We start from the raw sequence: 15,744 nt of genomic DNA on the forward strand, positions 1-15,744 counted from the left end.
TATGTTATGATAGTGATTGGATATGCTCTTTCTCTTCATTTCTTAACTTCACATGGTCACCTCTGGATCAAACCAGTAGACTGGTTATTTTTTTTCTTTAAGTCTGAGAGTGTACGGGTATGATAAAGGCATCCCATAGTAACATATTGAAGGTGTGAGGTGTGTGGGTATTTTATTGTCTCAATTAGCATGTAGCCATATAAACTTCCTGCTATATAAACTTCCATGGCAGGTGGGTTATTGTTTGGTATTACTATTAGCTAAATTACTTCTAGGGATTTTTTTTCCTAACCTTAGCTAGAATAATTATACAGTAGCATACCATAAAGTGTGTGGATGGTGACTTTTTTTTTTTTTTTTTTTTTTTTTTTTTTTTTTTTTTACACGTATTTGCTCTGGGTAAGCTTGTATCACTTGGATGACAAATGCAGGTTTGAACAAGGGAACATTTAAGAAAAACAACTAACAAAGTTAGTCAGCATTCTCTTTCATCTACTTCTAAGTTAGAGAGAAAGTGACTGGCTTCCTTGCACTGAATCACTTCACTCATTAGTCAGAAAATTCATCCAGACCCTCATCCCAAACCTGTCAAATGGGTATTGGTGCTGATATTAAGCAGTCAATTCAATGGAGTAGAATACTCGAGTTGTCCCAAGTGTTACATGTATTGCTTAAGTTATTTGTTAGTTCATCCAAAGAAACCTCTAGAGAAAATTTGTCTTTGAAATTGCAATAATTATATTCTCTGGACTGTCCTAATGTACTTCATACAATTACTAATTGTATTTTAATTTTTTGGAAGGTATACACTGATGGAATTACAAATCAGCTTATTGGAGTTTGGCATGAGGACCGAAATGATCAAATTCTAGTCAGGGTGTATGGCAATAAGACAGAGCTCTTCATTGATAGGAATTTAGAAAAAAAGAATGTCCAGGTATGTACTGTGCATGACGGATTACAATTGACTGTTTATGAAGTAGTATGTAGAGCAAAAACGCCAGGGTATACTATCATGAAAAGATGCGCAGTATTCTGCAATTCATCCAGCTTGACTTTAGAGATAAGTGGTCATACTTTAAGGCCACTCATTACCTGTGATTATTTTTAAGTGATAAACTTTTTAATGTTTCATGACCATTTTTTAAAAAGAATTGAAAGTTTAATCTTCTTTGATTATTGTCTACAATACAACACACCGGTGTTTGAGGTAATATAAGTCATATCTTATTCATAGGTAAATCCTATGTATGGTACTTAGGTGAATGTCCATATATTAATTCAGTGGTATAGTAAAACTTGATATAATAAAAGAAATAATAATACAGTAATCATATTTTAAGATTTAGATTTTTACTTAGTATATTTGTAGCCCTTTTTGGAAAATCGAACTTGAAAAGTAAAAGTTCTCCTATACGTGTCATTCTGTTACAGTATGTACTGTACTTAGCATTCAGAGGACAATGAGAATTAAATTATTTTTTTATCTTATGATATTTTGTTTCTGCAGATTCTAAACAAGGCTGGATGTGGCCCACCTTTGTATGCAACTTTTTCCAATGGATTGAGTTATGGTTTTACGAAAGGAGTAACTACAACTCCTGTTACGATCATAGAAGAGCCAATTTGGCAGGCTGTTACTAAGGAGTTGGCTAAGCTACATAAAATTGAGGTACCTAGCATTTTTTTTATTGTTTACTCATAAGTGAAGCATTCATATATTAACAAGTAATTAAACAAAAGCAAAAAGTACACTGTACAATAATATGTAAGTAATTCCTCCAGATTACCTTGAGAAGATTTAGTACATTGGAGAGGCTCTGCAAAATTTGGGCTCCTATTCCCTTACACAGATTCAGACTCATTTACACTTGATAATACTTAGATGTATTTTAAAGGCATAAGGCCAGTCATCCCTTATATGTGAAAGCAAATTGATTTGGAGAGTATTTCCATAACTAGTTCATCACAGATCCAAATGAATGGTTTGAGCCGTACCATAACTAGTTCATCACAGATCCAAATGAATGGTTTGAGCCGTACCCCTCAGAATCCCCCCATAGTAGGGTAATAATCTTAGCATCTCTGATATGGCCTATGCTCCTTAGTAGAGAGCCACTGAGTACAGTATGATTTATTCATGTTTGATTGTTCAGGTACTTTGTTTCTCAACTCTTTGACTGCACACCTATTTGTATTTATAAGTGGGTTTCCTCTTCTATGACTCTGTACCCTTCTTTTAGTTATAATGCTAGTTTGGTTTGAAATTTCCTCTCCATTATGTTATAATTGTTAGTCAAGTATTTTTTAAGCAAGTGTAGGCAAAAACTTCCTTTTTTTATTTGCTTTTTATTTAAGTAAACTAAATAGGTACTTGTTATTTTATGTCCTTGCTGCATTCCATATGATTTTTGGCCAGGCCTTATAACACAACCTATTAATTTAACATGCTTGCTGTTCTAGTTTTTATTTTGTTTATTCATTTTTTTTTTTTTGCACACTGTCGCCATAGATGTACCATGGTTATTTAACCTAGTACATAAATAGTCTTGAGGCATTTAAAGCAAAACACATACTATGATGTGAGTTCACCCTTTATGCCATATCTGCAGTTTAAGTGGTAGTTTGCTACCATTAACTTGCTTTTTTTATCTGTCATCCTCTCATTTGCAATTGTATTCTAGGCGTCAACCAGGCTTATCTCTGGCCCACTTCTTGTGTCGACCTTTCTTTCTCTGTGCTGTGCTTAATTATCCTTGAGTGGTGTGTGCTGCCCATCACATTCTGTGGTTTAGCTGTCCCTCATGCGTTGTTCTCATTAGTCTTGCAGTTAGCTTTCAGTCCTGTTGCCTTCCCAGTCAATTATTATTTCTCATTAATATATTATAGTACTATTATCTCTCTCTCAATTCTATTGACCTACTTATAATTCATATACTGTAGAGACATTTTTCTTTTGCTTTGGATAAAATCCTCATTTTTACTGGGAGGTTGTTTCTCCCTCCATTGGATATCTCTGGTCTGTAGAGGCATTGAAAAGTGAGAAAATAAAAGTCTACACTTTGTTCATATGCCCCAACTGAACATGTAGGTATAAGAAAAACTCTTAAAGATACTTGTATATATGAAGCAAGGAAAGTATTTCTTCTGTTTTCACATATGTATTTCATTCACATGGTAATTTCTTTGGCTGACTTCTGTTAATGAGCATTGCTGTTGTAATATCATTGTTATATTTTCTATAATCATCAATCCTTGTTCATGATGGAGCCTCAGTGTTGATCCGACATTTATTACAAGGATTGATTCACCTGGATGTACTTTTTATACTATGCAAAGTTGTGTTAGTAAAGTTTTGGTTGTAGATCACCATGACTTTCATTAATGACCTGAAGAAACAGGTGTTGGTTCACTGTGCTGTAATAGGTGTTTCGTAAGGAAAGGTGTTAACTCTTTCATATTCAAAATTTTTTGAAACTGTATGTCCCTTCAAGATACCAGAAATTTTAGAACAGTTTTTTTTTTTTAAACAGGAGGGAGACAGGGAGAATCCAGTGCTATTTCCTAAAATGAAACAGTTTTTTGATCTTCTTCCCAGCAACTTTAAAGACCAAGTTAAGCAGAAAAGGTAAATTACTTAGTTTATAACTGGTTATGAAAATTATTTTATGGCAGTTACTTTCTTCCTATGTATTCACTATCCTTAATGTTTATTTCAGCTTAGGGTTACATGTAAAATGGGTTCCTCTCATTTTCTACCCAAACTTTCTGTAAAGGAAGACTTGCATCCAAAGCAGAGTAATTATATGCACATAATTGAGTGTGATTTGCAAACACTACGTACCTTGCAGGATCAAAAGTAGAGCACATAAAAAAAATTGCAAAGGTAATACGTAAGTATGAATGGCTTTAGAGTGATGATTGTTAGTGTGTAGGGGATAAAGTCAGAAGGAGAGAGTACTATGGAAATTTTTTAAAATGTGGTGTTGTCAAATGAATAACAATTTAAGTTCACTACCATTCTCAGGAAATATTAATGTTGCATTGAAGGTATGCAGTACTTATGTTCTTGATTTTCATGATCTTGCATTTCTATTATCACTTTAAACTTTACCAACTATGTTATCAAAACAAAATATGTTTTCTTGGGTCTTCTGATCATTCTCTCATCTCTAGAACTTGTGTTGAACTCTCCCTCTCCACATTCCCTTGGCATTGTACTGTCTAATGCATGAAGTTTCTGGTGCCATGATCATAACTGTGATTACAAGTATTGATGTACAGTGTAACCTAACCCTTGCTTTAAATTTTTTCCTCCTGATCCTGATAGTCCATGGCTTGATTGCTCCTGCTCTCCAACAGTTCAGTGGAGGGAGCAGGCTTATAATTTATTCTTAGCCTCTCCTGTTATTATTTTGCACTATTACTTATAACTAGTTTAAATTTTTGTTCTTCAGTTGCACTGTAAGTTACTTTAGACATGGGGGGGGGCAGAACTGCATATATATATATTGCAGTTAGTTATTCAAAATATTACACCTCAGAAACAAGCAGTCTTCAGTACTTCTTGTAAGTGCCAAAAAGTGCTGTATCAGGACTGTGATAGTTTAATATTTGGAAACTGTGTACGTATATACTTAGATTTATTATTTCTCAATTTATTTGTCTTTTTAGGATTGAAGAAAGTGGATATTTATTTGTCATTACAGGATTGAAAAAAGTGGATATACCAAAGACAAGCTGGCTCAAGAAATGAAAGAGTTGGAGTCCCATCTTACTACTTTGAGGTGTCCAGTGGTTTTCTCGCACAATGACATTTTACTTGGCAATGTCATTTGGGACTCTTCATTACAAAAAGCAAGCTTTATTGATTACGAATATGGAGCATGCAATTATCAGCCCTATGATATAGCCAATCATTTTAATGAATTTGCAGGTAGGTTAGTTTGTTTAAAAATTTTTTTTTTCTAACTAGTTATTTGCCACTGCATGAGAGATAAAATGTTGTATATGTTATTGGCATTAGTTAAGGTTCTTTGCAGCATCCCCCCTTTCATTCCTTTTACTGTACCTCCATTAAAATTCTGTTCCTCCGTCATACTTTCTGCCCACTCCTGACAATTGTTTCAGTGCAACTGCAAGGTTTTCATCCTTTTAAAAACTTTTTTACTCTCAATTTTACTTTGTGCTGAATGACTTCATAGGTCGCAGCTTATGGCCTTTGGCCTAAATTTTATACTCCATTCCATATACAGGCAGTCCCCGGGTTACGACAGGTTCGGCTTACGACGTTAAGGCACTTTTCAATTATATTCATCAGAAATTATTTCCAGGGTTACGACGCCTACAACGCTCATCTGGCAGAAGAAATATGACACCAAAAATGCAAAATAATCAATATTTGAAGGTTTTTTTGATGCAAAATGCAATAAGAATGCAGTTTACCTAGTTTTGAATGCACCCAAAGCACTAAAAGTAAGTTTCATGTATGATACTTACCTGGCAGGTTATATATAGTATAGCTATATCCTCTGTCGCACTGGCAGAATTTTCAAAACTTGCGGCAACCGCTGGATCACTGGTGCTCGGAACCATTCCCCATTTTCATCAGATTTTCTCTGCCACCCGAACCGTCAACATCGTTGAGGGTTCCCTGCTAGAATTTCGAGCTCGTTGCTGACTTTTCACTGTATTGGACGGATTTTTTGGTATCGTATTGGAAAGTAAGATTGGCAATCATTTTGGATTTTTCTTACAATGCCTGATTCTGGTTTTATCTTTAGAGTGTGTGTGAAAGAAGGGTGTAAGGTGAGACTACCGAAAGCTTCGGTAGACCCTCACACTGTGTGTAAGAAATGTAGAGAGTGTGTGTGTACTTGGGACAATAGGTGTAATGAGTGTGAGAGTTTGAATGATAAAGAGTGGAAGACTCACGAAATATGTGGAGAGATTGGAGAAAGATCGAATTAGATCTGTCTCGGAGTGAGAGGTCAGGCTCTTTTAGTAAGGCCTTGAATGATTCAGTGACTATTTCTCCACCTCCTTCCCAAGTAGAAGTTGTAGCACCTTCCCCTCAGGTTTCTCCTGCGCCTGCTGCTGTTTCTGAGGATGCGAAGGACTCACATTATGTTAAAGTGTTTGCTGCCCTAGCATCGATGGGCGATCAGATTCAGTGTCTTACTGACAAAGTGGGTGTTTTTGATGTGTGTGACAGTGTAGTGGAGGGGGCGGCTGATCGTCTCTCTCGTGCTCCTAGACCTAGACCTCTTCCAAGCTCCCAGACCCAAGGGAGAAGGTATGTCGACAGTCGAAGGGAGGCAAGAGGGGTCCCCATACGATCAGTCGTCCCTTCAGGCAGTCCTGTTGCGTCCCAGGCTGCAGCAGTGCGCCGTAGAAAAGGCGTCACTGGGAAGTGTTTTTCGTCTTCCGATAGCTCTGCGTCAGGCAGGTATCGGCGCTATGCGGAGGAATCGCGTCTCCTCAAGAGGACGCACAGATCAGCCTCATCTCAGGACGAACTCGGCTACTCGCAAGAGAGGTGGAGTAGCCCCAAGATTTTCTCATCTAGTGCGGATGAGGACGATATTCCTGTTAAAAGGAGGAGAACGTTTCGTTCAAGGGAGGATGCAAGACGTTCTATGGCAGGCGGTTCTCCTGAGAGACTCTCCTTCTGCGTCCTGGGTGCACTCTCCTGTATCTTCTCCGTCTCACAGACCTCAAGTCCATTCTCCTCGTCGTACCAGTGCTTCACGACTTCGCTCTCCGCCTTCGCATGCGATCCGTCAGGAAACGGACACTAGAGACTTTCTCAGAGAGATGCAAGTGAAATTAGCCGACCTGGTTAAGTCTTGGGAAGCAACGGATCAGCCTTCCTCGAGACGTAAGGACGCGTTTCTCCCTGTCAAGTCCTCCAAGAGGACGCATGATCAGAGTTTGCCTCCTCCTCCTCGTCCTTAGTTTTCTCTGACAGGATGCACGGTACCGGCTAAGACGGACGATCACTCAGTTATGCAGGACGCAAGAACAAGCCGATGGACGTACGGTGGACGCAGCTCAAGTGATGGACGCAGGACGCAGGCAGCAGGACGTTAACCCGTCTTCCGACTCTTCCGGATGAAGACTTTTCGTCAGGACGTGATGAAACATTCGCTTTCTAAACAAGTTTTGGATCTGTACGCTGGGGATATTCTTCGACAAGATGTTGGCTTGCAGGAGGTTTCTTCAGCGGAAGAAGACGTTGAGGACTTGGCTTCTGAAGAGGAGAGAGATGTTGAAGCTCCGTCTTCTGATTATAAAAGGTTAACTGATTGTCTCCTGTCAATCTTCGAAGGGGAGTTTCAACCCTCAGCTCCGTTGTCCCCCCTTTCGCAGTTCTCGAGGAACAAAACACCCAAGAAATCATCGTTTTTGAAGATGACTCTTTCTATTACTGCCAAGAAAACTCTCCAAAGGATTAACTCCTGGTTGAAGGAAAAGAGGGAAGCAGGGAAGACGTCTCTCTCCTTCCCTCCAGCCAAGTTGGCCTCGAAGTCTGGGGTCTGGTATGCAACAGGGGAAAGTCTCGGCCTAGGAGTACCTGCCTCCTCCCAGGGGGACTTTTCCAATATTGTAGACAGCTCCCGCAGGCATGCTCTGCACGCGGCCAAGATTTGGTGAACGTCTTCAGAGTTGGATCATCTTCTGAAGGGCATTTTCCGGACTTTTGAAGTGTTTAACTTACTTGACTAGTCCTTGGGGGCTCTGGCTCGCACATTAGAGGACAAGGAATCGTCTGCTTCCCAACTGCCAAGCAGTATTATGTCCTGCATGGACAAAGCCCTGAGAGATGGGGCGAACGAATTGGCGTCCCTCTTTACGGCAGGAGTATTGAAGAAGAGGTCCCTCCTGTGCTCTTTTGCAGCAAAGGGCGTTTCTAACGCTCAGAAATCGGAGTTGGTTTTCTCCCCACTCTCAGATCAGCTTTTTCCTTCAGAATTGATTAAGGACATCTCGCTATCTTTGACTCAGAAGGCGACTCAGGACCTTTTGACTTAGTCTGTAAGGAAATATTTGCCCCCCAAAGTGGTTAAGAAGACACCTAAGGAGTCAAGACAGTCTCAACAGCCCTTTAGAGGCAAAACATTTTCTCGCCCCTCCTTTAGAGGTAAAAGGGCTTCTCCCAAGAGAGGGTCGAAGCCCGCTAACAAACAATGAAGCACAAGTCCTCCAGTCATCGGTTGGGGCCAGACTCCAGGAGTTTTGGGAAGTTTGGCACAACAAGGGAGCGGACCCTTGGGTCGTCACGATAGCCAGGGAAGGTTACAAGTTCCCCTTCCTGAAGAAGCCACCTCTTTCTACATCCCCGAGGGATCTTGTGGCTCATTACAACGATCCAGAGAAAGAAGAGGCCCTGCAGGAGCAAGTCCTCTCCATGATCAGGAAAGTAGCAATAGAACCTGTTCTGGACCACTCATCCCCAGGATTCTACAACCAGCTTTTCTTAGTAGCGAAATTCTCGGGTGGATGGAGGCCGTGCTGATGTAAGTCATCTCATTTGTTTTGTCGAAAGACAAAATTCACCATGGAAACGAATGAATCAGAACTGGCAGCGGTACGTCCAGGGGACTGGATGGTTACCCTGGACCTTCAAGACGCGTACTTCCACATCCCCATGCATCCGGGATCCAGGAAGTAATTAAGGTTTGTTATCCACAACAGGGTCTTTCAGTTCAAAGCCCTTTGCTTCGGACTTTGCACGGCTCCGCAGGTGTTCACGAGAGTGATGTCGAACGTGGTGAAATGGTTGCATCTAGTAGGGATCAGAGTCTCTCTCTACCTAGACGACTGGCTTATAAGATCCCAATCAACACTACAATGTCTGGAGGACTTAGAAGTAACGGAATTGACAAACTAATTGGGTCTGATGGTGAACTTAGAAAAGTCGAATCTGATCCCCAAACAGGAGCTAGTCTATTTGGGGATTCTGATTTCCTCAGCGACTTTTCGGGCTTTTCCATCCCCCGACAGGCAAGTTCAGTGCCTTCGGAAAGTGCAAGCCTTTCTAGAGAAAGACCAATGCTCGGCGCGAGAGTGGATGAGCTTACTGGGGACACTCTTGTTGCTGGAGTGGTTCGTTTCTCTAGGAAGGCTTCGCATAAGACCCTTACAAATCTTCCTAACCAAGTCTGGCCAAGAAAATCGCAACCGGATTCCTTCCTGTTTTGGATTCCTTACAAGATCAAGGAGGAATTGCAATGGTGGCTAACTCCAGGAAAGTTAGCAGAGGGTGCGTCGCTCCAGCAGAAGAACCCAGACCTTGTATTATTTTCAGACGCATCGGACGCAGGGCTGGGGAGCTGACCCTCTAGGCCCGCAAGAAAAGTGTCAGGTCGTTGGAACAAGGAGGAAGCGTCTTGGCATATAAACAGGAAGGAACTGATGGCGATTTTCTTGGCTTTGAAAGTGTTCAAGGCGTTGATCCGCAACAAGGTTGTGCAGGTCAACGCAGACAATACCACAGCTATGGCATACATTCGCAAGCAAGGAGGAACGCATTCTTATTGCTGTGCAAGTTAGCGGAAGAAGTCCTTCTGCGGGCAGAGAAGGAGAACGTCACCCTGCTCACCAGGTTCATTCAAGGGGAGAAGAATGTGAGAGCGGACCTGTTGAGCAGGGAAGGTCAACTGCTGTCTACAGAGTGGACCCTACATCTAGAAGTATGCCAGAGCCTGTGGAATTTATGGGGTCGTCCATTGGTGGACCTGTTTGCGACCGCAACAACGAAGAGGTTACCGACATACTGCTCTCCAGTCCCAGACTGTCAAGCAGTCGCAGTAGATGCCTTCCTTCTAGATTGGACGGGCCTTGATGCTTACGCCTTTCCCCCGTTCAAAATTTTAGGAAAGGTTATGAAGAAGTTCAGGGAGAGTCAAGGGACAAAACTGACTCTCATAGCCCCCTACTGGCCGGCCCAAGATTGGTTCACAGAGGTACTGGAATGGACAGTGGACACACCAAGAACACTTCCAGCAAGAGTAGATCTACTCAAACAGCCTCACTTCAACAGGTATCACAAGAACACCCTCGCTCTGGGTCTGACTGCGTTCAGACTATCTAAAGACTTGTCAGAGCGAGGGGGTTTTCTAAAGAAGCGGCCAAAGCTGTGGCCAGAGCAAGAAGAACCTCAACAATCAAGGTGTACCAGGCGAAGTGGGAGACCTTTCGTAAGTGGTGCAAGAGTCGGAAGGTTTCTTCATCCAGTACCTCTGTGACCCAAATTGCGGACTTCCTTCTGTATTTGAAGGAGGAAGCAGGGTCATCTACTCACAGTCAAAGGATACAGAAGTATGTTAGCCTCGGTTTTTAGACACAGAGGCTTAGACATTACCAACAATTTGGATCTGAGAGACCTCATAAGGTCCTTTGAAACAAGGAAGGAACATCGTTACAGAACTCCTTCTTGGAATATAGATATAGTGCTGAAATTTCTAGGAACTAATAATTTCATACAATGAACTTACCTGTCAGATATATACATAGCTAAGACTCCGTCGTCCCCGACAGAAATTCAAATTTCGCGCCACTCGCTACCGGTAGGTCAGGTGATCTACCTGCCTGCCCTGGGCGCAGGACTAGGAACCATTCCCGTTTTCTATCATATTTTCTCTGTCGCCGGTGGTATCAACATTGTTGTTACTACCTCCTGACTGGAATTCGCTTTTCAAGACTTTATTGATCATCTTTATTGGATTTCTTGGTGACGTACTGGATCGTTGTTTTGGCATTCGCTACTGTGGACTGGATTTGGACTTGCTTTTGATTTTTCTAATAGAATGTCTGATTCAAGTGTTAGTGTGAGAGTGTGTGTGAATGTAGGCTGCAAGGTGAGGATACTGAAGGCTTCGGTTGATCCTCACACTGTATGTCGTAAATGTAGGGGGTTTGACTGTTCTTTGGCTAACACCTGTATTGAGTGTGAAAAGTTGGATGCTAATGAATGGAAGACGCTAACTTCTTATTGAAGAAGGTTAGAGAGGGATAGGATTAGACGGGCTGCACAAAAGAGTGTGAGTACAAGGCCTATTGAGCCTTTTTCTGAGTCTATCTCTCCTTTTGTTAATGAATATGATTCTCCCTATGTATCTGAATCCTCACAGGCTTTGCATTCGGATTCGGCTTCTGAAATCGCCATTGTTCCGATACGTAATACAAACCATCGGTCCTTTAACAATAGGAAGTAGCTAGCGGCTAGCTAGCGGCAGCTGGAAACGGTCGTAAGCTTCGAACAAGGGGAGAACGATAGTTAACTGCTTGTCCGGGGAGGTAAACAAATCACTTTTGCTTTCGGCCGCGGGTGTGAAGGACGTGTTCGTCATCGCTCTCTGCCCGCTTCATCGTCGTATGCTTTGTTTTTATTGTGTTTTCTACTAATGGTTTGTTTGACTTGAAAATGAAACTGTAAGTACACTGTTTCATTTTCATTACTTAATTATGAACCAACATGGAGCTATCGCCGTAGATGCGGCGATTTCCTCTCTTTTCATGAATTGAACCCTTGAATTATGTCTTGGTGCCGAGGGCGGGCGCGCTCGCGCCGAGTCATGTATTTTGGGCGAAAGTGTGTAATTGAAAAATGTAAGTACTCTTTTCATTATATTTTGCCTGTGCGTTTCGTTACCGAGAGTGTGATTGCGCTCGGCACGAGCCTTTTATTTTGTATAATAGAATGCAATGAAAGTGGATTCGCAATTCCAATATTCTTTTCATTTTCATTTATTTACTTGCATGAAATTTAATTTGGATCAATTTTCGTTCTTACCCGGGAATTGATCTTTTCCCCTTTAAGTTCTATGAAGTGAATCGCAAGGGCAGTATTCTGTTTCATTTTCATATTACTTTTCACTGCTGTGCGGGGGTAGGGGAAGCGAAGGTCTGCCAGGAAGTCGTCGGAAAGCTCTCCTGCGACTCCCTTGGTATCCGATTCTTCGTCTTCCTTCCTGCCCCCCGCTCAGCTTCTTCGTTGTATTTTGTATTTGGGTCCTTCCTTGCGTTCGGGGAGGCGGGGCATGTCTTCCCCCCGTGCGTGAGGGAACCCCTCTTACTAATCTATCTATGTTACCGCAGGTGCTACATCCGTGGGAGACGACCTTGGACAGGTATGGACCACCGCGGCGGCAGGGCGTGCCTAGCATCCACGGGCTGCTGCAGCGTCTAGCGAGGTCTGGGGCGGTCTCCACTACTACCACGGCCGCTTATGCTGTTCCCCCCCCCGCCTGGTCTACACTCCCCATGCTGTGTCGGTGACGCCGTCTGCCGCTACTAGGGCCGCCGCCGTACCGAGGGGGGGTTGCCGCCGCCGCCGGTTTTCTTCGTGTTGCCTGCCCCAGACTTCCGCTGTTCCAGCAGCTCGCCCCTGGACCGGCCGCCAGTACCCAGGTTCCGCTGGCTGCCGATGATTCTACGAGGCGATCGCTGGGCCTGCCGTACCTGCCGCTGATGTGATTTCCCGCTGTTTTGGCTTGGCTGTCCTTCTGGGTCTACCGCTGCCGCTGTTCCTGCCGCTCCTGAGCTGGTTGCTGTTCCTGTCGCTCCAGGTTCCTGAGCCTGTCCATGCTGGTCCTGCCCACGGTGTGTCTTCCCCAGTCCAGGTCCTTCCGGACAGGTGCAGTCGGGCCGTGTTGCTTCGGCAATAGCCCCGGCTCCGGCCTGGATGGAGGACCTGACGACTGTCCTGCGTGAGCTGACGAGGAAGAGGAAGAAGAGGAAGCTGTCATCTTCGTCTTCATCGTCTGCTGCTGCCTCTTCCCCTTCGACTTCTAAGGCCCATAAGCCGAAGAAGAAGAAGGAACCCCCCTAACTGCCTTCCCCCCTAAGAAGTCTCCTTCGGGAATCTCAAAGGCCCGTCCCACCCCCCCCGGTGGGACGGTGGGGGTCCTTCTGCTGGTCCTACCTGCTCCTTCGGGAGCGGGGTCCGTCTCCCCTTCCGTAAGGAAGAGATAGACGGGGACCAGAGGAGTATCGGTTAGCTCTGGTATTTCCTCGCCTGGTGCTAGCGGCGATGCCCGCTACGCCAGGTTCCGGCTCGGTCTCTCGTTCGCGAGAGATCCCGAGTGTACGTTCTCCCTCGGGAGACCGTGCAGCCAAGAGTTCGCTCGGCGCCAAGACGCGGCACGGAGCAGAAGGCTGGTGAGAGACGCTCAGGTGACTCTCTGCCAGGCCAGCGGCCCGCTCTTGCAGCGACCAGCTGGTAACCCGGGTGGTTTTCCCCCTTAAGAAGGCTCCTTCGGGACCTTCTAAGGGCCCGTCTCGCTCCGGCGATTCGGGGAGCTCTTCTGCTGGTCCTCCTGCTCCCTCGGGAACGGGCCCGCCCTCTTTTTCTTCTACCAAGGACAAGAAGACGGGGACCAGAGGAGTACCAGCTTTGGTTGGCACTTCCTCGCCTGGTTCTAGCGGTTCTGCCGCTAAACCAGGATCCGCCTCGGCTTCTCGTTAGCGAGAAGTACCGAGTGGACGGTCTCCCGCGGGAGACCGTCCAGCCAAAGTCTTGACACCCGAGCTCGCTCGCCGCCAAGACCGAAGCGCGGAGCAGAAGACTGGCGAGTGTCGTGCAGACTACTCTTCGCCAGGCCAGTGGACGCTCTCGCAGCGACCAGCTGGCTGCTCGGGTTGACGTGACGGTCGCTGACCAGCCACGGTTGAGGCGAGGAAGGGGGCCCCGCGGCCGTCGGTACCAGCCACGGCTGGTACAGCGGCTCGACGCGCCGAGAGGACGCTCGCCGGTCTCACCGCGACAGCGAGCCTAGCAGGTCACCTGACGCCGCTCCCATCGGGACCGGGCGGAGACGGTAACCAGCAACAGCTCGCCTGACGCTAGAGATCAGCGTCGACGTTCTCAGCCGAGCCTCTCGCCCCAGGCGAGCGGCAAGGCTAGGCCTGCTGCTCGATCGCCACCGCGGGTTGACGATCAGCAGCAGCCCTACCAAGCACGCTGGTCCTGCCAGCGAGCTAGGGGGTAGCGTCAGGTCTGCCTCTCCTGTACCTTCAACCTCCTCGGGCTACACCGGGAGGGAGCGAGGTACCTATGAGTGATCGCGAGAGGTGCGCCGCTCGCGATCCCGCTATGACGCCGTATGGACCAGGCACGGTTCTAGGACCGACCAGGACATACGCGCAAGTAGCTGGAGGCGACCGTCAGGGGTCTGCCGCTGTTCCTCCTTCTGAAGGAGGAGTATCTCGGATCTGTTCTTGTTGGAGGGACTGGACGGTCCTACTCCGCAAGAACGCGGTTACTCCCGAGATACAGAGGAATTTGCAGAAGTCATTAAGCTGATTCGTCAGCATAATGACCTTGCGGAAGGATTGCCGCTCCCACCAGCAGAGCCCCACGTCTCTGCTCGAGTCGTTTTGGGGCCCGAGAGGGAACCCAAACGCGGTGGGTCTGCCGCGATCGGAGCTTGCCGATTCTGTCTCGAACCAGAGTCTCTCGTCTCCGGACAAGAAGGCTCTCTCAGTTCTTTGGCCGGTCGATCAAGTACTTCCACCTCCTCTACTGCGACAGCGGCGTTTCTACGTGTCTTCGGACACCGTATTTTAATACTCCTTCGGTCCTCCTGAGAGGTTTCGACCTCGACGAGGACTGGAATGAGTCGGAGGACGGTATCGGCTCTCTCCTGTCAGGTGTCGATCAGCCCCACCCAGACGACTGTTCACAGTGGCGGCAGACCCTTACCCTACAGTGAGAGTTCGTAACCCTCCGCGGGAAAATGTTTTCTCCTGACGATACGTTTTCCCAGACTCTTCTCCAACTGCTAGTTCCACTGGGAAGGCGAGCGAGTATCCAATTCCTCCCCTATTCCCTCTCTCCTTACGGCTACGAGGGAAAGGGGAGGGATCCTACAGAGATTTCTCTGTAGGATCCCACGTTCGGGACTGCGCTACCCCACCGGGGGGACCTTCGGGTCCTACCTGACGTAAGCCCCGGTCGTTGAGGAGGAATCCTGCCCCATTCTCGATTTCTACGGGAATCGAGAGGACCACCAGCCGATATCGTTTGACGAATTCAGTGGGGGTTTCGCAGACTGCTTAGAATTCTACGGAATTTCTAGCGCATTCAGAGTGTTCGAGTTTTTTACGATCTCCAAACACTTACGCGAGACCACGGTCGAAAGTGAGCGAGACGATAATCCCCGATATGTTACACGATAATCGGGAACCTCGCCTATGCTCGAATTCCTGGAATTTCTAGCATTGGGAAGAAGATGCTGCTGAAAGAAAACTATCTCTCAGTAGGCGACCAACCTGGAATAGAGGAGATCGGACGGGAATATCCAGTTTGGCTGGAACTATCGTCTTAGTATTCTGTTCACCATTGAAGCTTTCCTTCGAGGAAGACTTCTCCTTCACTCTCTTTGATAGAGAACGAAGGTGGTTGATCTCCAGTCCTTATTTTGTTTTCTTGAAGGAAAGAATTTAGGATGGAGATCGTTGTTCAGAATCCTACAAATATACTACGTATATTAACCTCGAGACAGTGATTCTACTAAGCAGTTGAATTGTCCGAGGGGTAGGCGCATATCCTAGTTAATCTACGGATTGCGACTTATAAGAGAAGTATTCTAATTGAACTGCAACTCGGGGTTGCCTGCAACCTCCCAGGAGTTTTCAGTTTCAATTTTATATACTTATGGTTTTGTCCACGACCAACACCATTTCAACTTTTATATTTACCGAAATTTGTTTCGCCTAAATATAATTGCTCGAGCATAT

General features: G+C 45.4%; 2 protein-coding genes across 2 annotated transcripts in view; one reads left to right on the forward strand and one right to left on the reverse strand.

The window, feature by feature from the left end:
* LOC135203079 (ethanolamine kinase 1-like) overlaps window positions 1–15,744 on the reverse strand; it is a 103,280-nt gene that overhangs the window by 32,394 nt on the left and 55,142 nt on the right.
* The window catches only part of LOC135203077 (ethanolamine kinase 1-like), a gene marked incomplete at its 5' end in the record, with an annotated part of 29,406 nt that continues 14,464 nt past the window's right edge, over window positions 803–15,744 (forward strand). Inside the window, 4 exon segments of the mRNA XM_064232689.1 lie at window positions 803–937; window positions 1,511–1,672; window positions 3,534–3,628; window positions 4,710–4,936. Of these exon segments, the coding sequence (XP_064088759.1) occupies window positions 803–937; window positions 1,511–1,672; window positions 3,534–3,628; window positions 4,710–4,936 (619 nt within the window).

Source organism: Macrobrachium nipponense, chromosome 33, assembly GCF_015104395.2.
Source record: "Macrobrachium nipponense isolate FS-2020 chromosome 33, ASM1510439v2, whole genome shotgun sequence".
In the NCBI taxonomy this organism is placed as follows: Eukaryota; Metazoa; Arthropoda; class Malacostraca; order Decapoda; family Palaemonidae; genus Macrobrachium; species Macrobrachium nipponense.